The sequence below is a fragment of the Aplysia californica genome, unplaced genomic scaffold, assembly GCF_000002075.1.
Source record: "Aplysia californica isolate F4 #8 unplaced genomic scaffold, AplCal3.0 scaffold00949, whole genome shotgun sequence".
In the NCBI taxonomy this organism is placed as follows: Eukaryota; Metazoa; Mollusca; class Gastropoda; order Aplysiida; family Aplysiidae; genus Aplysia; species Aplysia californica.
The window spans coordinates 101,345-110,998 of record NW_004798219.1 but is presented as its reverse complement, the minus strand read 5'-3'; the positions used below and the strand labels follow the sequence as shown (position 1 = coordinate 110,998).

General features: G+C 41.7%; 1 protein-coding gene across 1 annotated transcript; it reads left to right on the top strand.

Annotated features, from left to right (window-relative positions):
- Positions 1-381: 381 nt before the first annotated feature.
- On the top strand, positions 382-8,822 carry LOC101862310 (UPF0428 protein CXorf56 homolog). The gene is made up of 7 exons (XM_005110811.3): positions 382-649; positions 1,395-1,509; positions 1,904-1,945; positions 2,322-2,451; positions 5,922-6,011; positions 6,633-6,725; positions 8,681-8,822. The coding sequence occupies exons 1-7, from the start codon at positions 436-438 to the stop codon at positions 8,732-8,734; spliced, it is 738 nt and encodes a 245-aa protein (XP_005110868.3). The 5' UTR covers positions 382-435; the 3' UTR covers positions 8,735-8,822.
- The last annotated feature ends 832 nt before the right edge of the window (positions 8,823-9,654 follow it).

The following is a 9,654-nucleotide window of genomic DNA, read 5'->3' as shown; positions in this document are numbered from 1 at the left end:
ATAATAAATAATAATAGCAACAATAATAACATTAACAATAATGATGATGATTATAATGATGAGGTAAGATTGAAGAATACCGGACCAGCGGACTGACTTTGCCAATGTCTCAACCTTAGGAATTCATAATTTTCCCGTTTTTGATATCTCTCAATGGAGAATCTCGGACCTGTAGATCTATTCATTAAAATTTTGTCAGGGGGGAGACCCCCCTGAATCCCCATGCATCCCCCCTCGTCCACCCCAACCACCCGCCCCACCTACCCCACTTTCTCGTGCAATAATGTACGAGTGGTCCGGTATTCTTCAAAAAAAAAAAAAAAACTAAAGTATGCATAATAAAACTTCGTACTCAAAATTTGACGAAGCCTACACAACAACGGATGACGTAGTACACTATAAACAAAAGAACCTCCACCATCGTCGTCTTCCTGCATGTGTCGAGGAGGCTTTGGTTTGATCGGTCTCTGTGTTTCTAGATCTAGATCTAGATATATATCTAGTATATTCTCAATCTGTTTCCTCAAAATGCCAAAGGTTGTTTCAAAGAGCGTCGTTTGTACTGATACCAAAGATCAAGAAGAGTATCAGGGAGAAAAGCCTCTGTATGTGTACTACTGCTTGTGCGGACAAATGTCCCTAATTTTGGGTAAGATGTAAGAGAAGAAGTTGTCATGTCGAAAAACGTTAACGAAACGATTCTTGTGATAGTGTCAATAGATCTGTCTCTTTTACAATTGTACAGTTAGATTAGATCTAGATCTAGTACTGCAGTTTTACCCCTGAAGCAGTGCATCTGTGTGCTGGAGTGAAAGTAAAAATTTACCATGTCAAGTTTTTAGGCTTCGTTGTTTAAATAATCAAGTTTAGTTACAGCGGAGGGCTGGGTTCATGCAGCCCGATATAGATCTAAGCCAGGCCCAATTTCGACACCTTGCCCTCTTTCCGGTCCCGTGTCAGTCTGGCCCCTGGCTCAGCGCACGCGTGCCAAGCAATCTCCGTTCCATTCGGGTCCCGCGTGGGACCCGCTTTCATGCAACTTACTAAAAGTGTGTGTGCGTCAGTCTGCTTGAGTTTGTGTGTGTTTGTGGCCTACTTCTAGAACCGCCTGCGTTGGTTCGTAACTGAGACATACATCTCTTTCAAAACACGCTAAGTTAGTAGCTCTAGATGTTCGTCCAATGAAATTAAAACAAATTGACCCACTTAGACATGAGGAGCTCTAAAATCAGGAAACCAAGACTTCCATTTTTCTAAAAAATTCAACATTTCCTACCAATTGAAAATGTTTGGTGTGTCCCACACACTCATATGACCATATGCAGTTGCCATAGCTGTAAAACACTTACCAAAAAAAAAAAAGACTTCTCACTCCTTCTACGAACTCTCCCCAGACTGCCCGACAGAGAAACTGCCTTTGAGGAAACGTGATGGAGCCAGGGTCATTGACGGGCAGAAACACGCTCACAAGCTGACCTGTGACCCTGACGAAATTGTCTACATCAAAAGGTAAAGTTTGCAGGACTGGAAAGACAGTTTTTTTCAGATTTATTTTATTTGAGGATCTTTGACTTTGAGTGTGTGTAAACTGGTTCAAGCGTGTTGGTGTAATGTTTCATATAAATTTAGAATCAAGTCAAGGTATTTTTTTATACCGTCTAGCATGCATACATTTATTAACAATTTTTTAGCCGGAAATTCTGTTTGCTATACGTGCATGTTTCTTTTCATGAATATGGTGCTATGACAATGTTCCACATTTTTCTTATAAATCATTCTCTGTTTAAAATTTTGCTTGTGGACTTGGTCTGGTATAATAATATATATTTCAGTTTTTGGCCTCTTAATGAATATTCATGAAATATTATATAATATATCTATCTGTTTTGTTTTTTCTCTTCAGGGCCGAAGGATTGGAAAAGCAGTACAGGCAAAAGTGTAAAAGGTTTGCTACTTTTGTTCCTGTTGTTCTTTTTCTGGTGTCCTCGTGTTGTGTAGCGTGTTTTGTATGTGTGTTGTGTAGCGCGTTTTGTATGTGTGCTGTGTAGCGCTATTTGTGAGCTGTGTAGCGCTATTTGTATGTGCGCTGTGTAGCGTAGTTTGTATGAGAATTTTTCTTGCATATAACGACAGGGACTGAAAGCGTCACCCTGATGTAGAATTTATTGATCTCTGACTTCCGGATCAAACTAAAGGCTTAAATAATGTTAGCTGGTTCTTTTTATATTCCATCTGCACCATGATAACTTCATATTGGACAGTGGTACCGTCATGACTTACTTAAAGAGTTCAGGTGTGTTATCTGACGTTTGACTGCACAGGTGTGGGCTTCTCCTGTACTACCATCACCAAGGCAACAGCTCAGTCATGTTTATCGTCAACGGCGCCCTGAAACGAGAGAGCGAGGGCGTCCGCACCGATGTCTACAGCAAGCTCAGCAAACCCAAGAAGGTGGGTGGTGATGTGTTCTCGGGGGGGGAATTACTTCTCTTACGTCTTACATTACTTTTTCTGGCCTCTGTTATCTTACGGTGTCGAGGGGAGAAGCGAACGTCTTTCTGTTGTTTGTGGACCTGCATGTTTGCCGACAGTCGCGACCCGACCCACGAGCCGTCCGATGCTACTATCGCTAGGCCCACCTGTATTAGTCAATGTGCGAAGTGCGAGGCCTGGCCGACTGCCAGCACCCCCTTTTTCTCCCGTCGGCTTTGTCGACTCTTCGTTTTTGTGCCGACGTCGACGTTTTCGACATTTTTTTTTACCTGAATATGAAAAAAGACGAGGACCTGAATTATCTACTTTCAGTTTTGTCTTCGAGCGGCCCTTTTGAATTTCGTTTGTTAACTGACTGATTGTTCAGATCGTGTGGATTCATTCAAGTCCGACTCACTTGTTCTACTAGATCTAGTTTTATAGATCATTATAGACCTCAATGGAGGATTCATATTCCAAATCTATTGTGTCAAACCCTATTATAGGTTGTGCTGTAATAGTAATGTTGGTAAAAAGCATTTCATCTGGTGCATGAATTATTTATTTAGAATCTGCTCAAAATTTTCAGACAATCTGGTTGAGGCTCACATGCAGGTCTATGTTTGTTGTATTGCCTGTTGTGTGGTTACGTTGTTTTAGTCTAATTTATCTCTGATCCCCACCCACCGCTATTGAGGTTGCCATGTTCACATGGAGGACAAATATATATAATGATGAACTCAATGATCTTTGATGAGAGTCAAGAGATGATTTTTATGTTAACTTGCTCAGGACACATGCCACAAGTGGTGAGTGGAAGTCATCTCAACAATAATAAAGAAGAATTAAGTTTCCAACAAAAAGAGTGTACTCATGTAATCAAGAGAAATAACTCTAAGAATAATCATACAAAAAGATAATACATACTATTAATAATAAATTCAGTTAATTCCCCTTGACCATAATAGACAATGTGATTTTTATTGTAACAACCGCTTCCCCTTTGCAACATCTACGTTTGGCTGACAAATCTTTGAGATTTTTGATGTTTTCATAGCTACCAGTCATTACACAGAAAATATATTTAGCACATTTATTCTTTCGCGTTGGACAGTATGTATTTTTAGTTTTTTAAGAATTATTTCTCTTGCTATAGAAAAGCTATGAATTTTGGAGACTGGATTAGCAAATGATAGTGATAAATGAGGCCCTTAAGTCTCTTGTAGTTGTATCCTGTACATTAACTGTGTTGCACTGGGGTTGTTTGCCATTATTGTATTTCATAAGGCAAAAGTACTTGACACTGTTCTCAATCTCCAAGAAAAACATCACCTCCCTCAAAGACGAGAACCTCTGGAAAGAGTTCCCTCAACTCTCCCACCACATCTCACCATAACAAAGCCAGAAATTAGGAAAACACTTTTGGACAAGAGCAATAAAAACACATATCCTGTAGCACTAAAACATTCTGCCCTTGAAACAATTGATTCCTATCCACCAACATGGATCCACTCATACACTGATGGATCTGCCTTTAAGGCAACAATCAACGCTGGATATGGGTCAGTGATCAACTTGCCCAGTGGGGAAAAAAAAGAAGTCTTCAACTCCAGCGGGTCCTTCTGCTCCAATTTCATTGCCGAACAACAGGCTATCACCAACACAGCAAACTACATCAACTACTTGTTTGACACTAACCCACTTGCTACCACAGACATCATTATATTTACAGACAGCCTTTCAACACTAGAGACACTTGAGAGTGGGACTGATGTGAACAAAGATATATTGCATTTGATTTGGAGTCTACATAACTTGATAAGTGGGCACCACATCAGAGTAGTCCTACAGTGGATTCCTGCCCACACTGGGATACCGGGAAATGAAAGAGCTGATGCTCTGGCAAAGAAAGGAGCTAGTCTCCCTCAGCCTGAAATTCCTACAAATTACACCACCTGCTGCCAAATGATCAAGTCAAACCTCAAAGAAGAGTGGATGAATGATTGGGCCACAGGTACGACAGGAAGGAGGATGTATGGCCAGATGAATAAACCACTGGTCAAAGATCCAATCAATGAGTTGAGGAGGGGAGATCAATCCATAATCTTCCTACTTAGAACACAACATGTACCCCTCAACCAACATCTCAACCGAATTGGAGTAAAGCAGTCTGCTGCCTGTCCACTATGTGACTACCCCTCAGAGACAGTGGAACATCATCTGTTTTTCTGTAGAAAACTAACTGATTTAAGGGGATGTTTTCTTCCCAAGCTACCCCACACATCTAATTGCCTCTACTCCTCAAGACAACAGTTAGAACAAACATGCAACTATTACCGAATGGCATCCTGCAGAAGAGTTAACGCTCAGATGCTACTGGATCGCTAACAACAACAACAACAACATAAGGCAAAAGTAAAAACTCCGTTTCTTGATGAAGAAGGTTGATTTAATAAGAAAATGATATGAGGTCTGCCCTCTCTGGCTTCACTGACAAGACTAAATCATAATGAGCATGAGTACATGTGGTTAAAACAGGAAGGAGGAGTGAGTAAAGATCACCAAGATCAGACAATCTTTGTTGTAAGGGTAGATAAAATAAAAGTACAATTACAGGGACATAATTCAACTTAATCATGGTAATATTATTATAGGGACCAACAATCCAGGATTTATTGTTGCCCTTTTATATATTGATAAAAGCAATCTAATAGTCTAACAACAAACTGTTGAGCATGAATTTATGAGGGAGCCTGTGAAATCAGGTGTTTTTCAAAACAATTACATCAAAGAAACCAGCATTTTTCTGAGCTTTGGGCATTTAAAAAAATAGTTTTCCTTTTTTAAGGGTTGCCAGTTTTCCGGCTTAGCTTAGCTGGAAATCCGGCTTTTTGAAATCCTCCGGGTTTTTCGGCCGAGATCGGTGGAGCCGGGAAAATTTTTCCTGCCTGGTCGGCAAATTGTAACCCGACATCGGCTAGGTCTGAAAGAAGACCAGAACGGGTCGTTGCAACAACTGTATCGTGACATATTTTTTTTAATGCAGTAAAATGTGTGAGAAGGGTTGGGGGGGGGGGTTACTTCGCCAATGTCCACCATTTCGACCAGCCATGTGGATAGTCAGTTGTTTTTGGTTCGTAAAAGTGTCAGCTATGTGTTGTTGTTTTTTTCTTTCCTCAGTGGGTGGTTGGCGGGTGCTGGTGTAGTTTGCTTCTTCTTTCCTATCAAACATCTATTGTGGGTGGTTGGCGGGTGCTCTGGTGTGGTTTGCTTCTTCTTTCCTATCAAACATCTATTGTCCTGATCTCTTCTCCTTCTTTTTTGTGTGTGTTACTCTCTTGTAACACCTCTAATCTTCGGCACTTATATGACCTTACTGTGTTGCAAGTGCTGTAAAACTCTTATTACTAAAACTGAAAAAAACAAACTTTCTTTCTTTCTTTCCTCAGGTGACCTTGACAAAGCACACAAAGAACATGGGCAAGTTCAGCTCCGTGACTGTCTCCACGGTGGATGAGGAGGAGGAGGAACTGGAGGCTGTGAGTACAGGGAGGGAGGAGGGGAGGGAGGAGGAGGAGGGGAGGGAGGTGGAGGAGGAAAAGAAAGAGTGCAGTGCTTTGGGGTTTTTTTGGTTGTCTTTTTAAGGTGTTACCAGTATGCACTGTACGCTTCCCAGGAAGTTGAGATTGTTTCAGAATGCTATCAGGTTAGATGGGGTAACAGTTGAGTGAACATTTGTGCTATACAAATACTCTCTATTATTATTATTATTATTATTAACTTTTATTATTTTAATTATTTTAAATATTATTATAATACTTTTTGTGCTTTTAGACATAGAGGGCTTTATGGTGAAATGTGTTGTACCCAAACAGTGAAATGTGCAGAAGAAGCTGATTATTATTGTGAGTAGTTTGCCGGTGCTCTAGTGGGGGTTGCTCCTTCTTTCTTATCGGACATCTATCATCCTTATCTCTCCTCCTTTTTAGTGTTTGTTACTCTCTTGTAACACCTCTGATCTTCGGCACGTATATGACCTTTCTTTAAACAAATTTTTTTTCACTTCTATGACCTATTTAGGTTGTGAGTGTTCGTAAAACACTTACTAAAACTCTAAAGTAAACTTTGCCACGACTGAAATTGTCTTGTCTGTTTTTCAGAAAGAGATTGCGGACTCTTACGCTGCGAATGCCAAGGTCATTGAGAAGCAGCTGATGCGGAAGGGCATGAGCAAGAGAAAGTTGATGGAGCAGGTAAGGGTTAGGGGCAGGTAGAGCTGGCTTGCTGGAGAAAAAAAACCCCCCCCCCCCCCCATAACATACACGCACTCATGCACACACACACACATACACACACACACACTCACACACACATGCACTTACTCACTCACACACACATACACACATTCACATCAACATACACATACATGCACTTACATCCGCGCTGACACACGCACATACACCAAGTTCACACCAACGTACACATGCGTACAACCAAATGACAGCAGTGGAGAAAAACATTATGTGTATGCTTTATATATTTGTCTCTGTCCTAGGGGTATAATGTAACATCCTTTGAGGCACAACCAAGGGAAATAATATATAAATTACACCTTTTTGATCTCATGGGGGGAATTTGGGTACAGAAATATGTAACATTTAAACATACAAGTACAGTCAAACCTGCCCTGACGGCCACCTCTATAAGACGGCCACCTGTACAAACGGCCACTTTCCATTTCCCCCCTTGCGTTTTTTCTATATAATTTAACTGTGTAAAACGGGCACTTGTCTAACGTGGCCGCGGCCTACGTAATTTAACACACAACCCCTATCACACTAAGCAATAACACCTGTCTTAGACGGCCACCTTAGTGACTCCATTACGTTTTGTCATAAATTGTGCATTGGCCCCTGGCGTTGTGGGCGAGCCGTCATAATTCAATCACCTGTCGTTGTTGTTAGGTAGTCCCTCCAACCGATCTTGCTGGGTTGGCCTCTCCCACTGTTGACCAATAGCTACCAATTTTCAGCTGCTGGTGAGGTAAGCGTGTGATCCCTCATAACCCATAAGCCCCGCCCAGAACTCATACACAAATAGTAAGTAAGATGAGTGGTCACTGTTTACCCAGGCTGTAACAAAGTAACAATGGACATCAACATGAACTTGTGACAGAAGCATCGCTCGTTCTCCGAGTGGTGGCGAACCACGTGTTTATTTTAACATGGCTCTCGGTTTTCCTCGTCTGATACATTTCGTTTTATTGTCACCCTTGTGCAAAATCAGCAACAAAATAAAAATTGCAAACAAAATACAAAGCAACAACAACAACAACAACAACAACAACAATGCGGCTACTTTTGATTGGGACCTCAGATGGGAATGGTTTGTTTTCTTCATCTTGATCAGTCCTGCCTAAGATGGCCACCTGTCTTATACGGCCACTTTTCTCCTTGACAATGGGTGGCCGTCTTACACAGGTTCGACTGTATACAATTACATAGAATACCAAATGTGCAGCATTACACCAGTGCAGAACAATCAAGTCTTACGAACACACCATTGCCAAACAGTTGATTTTCCTTCTTCCCCAGGGCAGTGCTACTGACAGAAGTGTCTTTAGGCCACTATAATGTCTTTATTTTACCCCTGCCATTGATGGTGTTGGGGTGGGGAGGGGGTAGGTAGATGTATCAAACAGTTCAATTCCCCCAACAGGGCAGTGCTACTGACCGAAGTGCCCTTAGACCATTCCCAAAGGGGGGGATATTGACATATATTCTTATGCACAGTAGAATTGTAAATGTGCTGATTTATCAATGTCATGCTCATACTGTGCCGGAACAACATAGGGGGAACTGCTGCTTTTTCTTTCCTTATCCTTACCCTCTTCTTCTTTTGTATGTTTGTCACTCTCTTGTAAACTGCTATTTCCGGGGTGCCTTTATAGTGGAAGCAGACTTTGTGCTGTTGAGGCTAGAGAGGTGATTCTTTGTGAACATCCGCCCCTTGGCACTCATATGACCTTATGCAGTAGCGAGTGTCGTAAAACCTTTCTATAAATAACCAACTTATCCCTCCTCCCCCCTTTTTTTTTTGTTTGTTTGTATGTTACTTTCTAATAACAGCTGAAATGTTTGGCCCTAGAATGTCCTATTTGTATTGTAAGTGCTGTAAAACTCTTACTGGAACTTTCTCTCCTTTTCAGGCTGAGGAGGAGGCAAAGAAGATGAGACCCAAGGGAACTTTGATTGACAAGTGAAACTGGACATCTATTGGCTTGTGTGTGTGTGCGTGTGTGTGTGTGTGTGTGTGTGTGTGTGTGTGTGTGAGAGTGAGAGAGAGAGAGGGTGTGTGTGTGTGTGTGTGTGAGTGAGAGAGAGAGTGAGAGAGAGAGAGTGTGTGTGTGTGTGTGTGTGTGTGAGAGAGTGAGTGAGAGAGAGAGGGAGTGTGTGTGTGTGTGTGTGTGTGTGAGGTGTGAGTGAGAGAGAGAGTGTGCATGTGTGTGTGCATAAGAGCTTTTGTACGTTTGTGAGCATGCATATGTGTGTACATGAGCATACCAGTGTGTGTGCATGCATGGGTGTGCGTACGTGGGTGCATGCGTAGGTGCATGCATGCGTATATGGGTGTGTGTGTGTGTGTGTGTGTGTCTCTGTGTATGTATGTGAACTTCAAATGTGTTGGTATGTGTGTGAGCATGCATGTATGTGTACACGAACACACATATGTGTCCCTGTGTGTGTGTATGAGAGCATACAGTCAGTGTGTATAAGGGGTGTGGGACAGACAGACAGACAGATTGACAAACAATATGCGTGTGTGTGTATGAGAGCATACAGTCAGTGTGTATATGGGTCTGGGACAGACAGACAGACAGATTGACAAACAATATGCGTGTGTGTGTGAGCACATTCTGTACATAACATCTGAATAAAAGCATCATGTAAAAAGTTGTTTGTCTGCAATCATTCCCATACTGAACAAATGACTTGAGTGTGGGTGGTTTGTGGGTGCTTTGCTGGGGTTTGCTTCTTCTTTCCTATCTTAAGTCCTGCCTGGATCAGTAACAACTACATCTTAAGTCTCGCGACCCCAGTGCTTTCTTGTCGTGTCTCCATTTTAAAAAATTTAAACGGTGAATATGTGACTTCTTCTTAAGCTCACTCTTTGTTATGAACT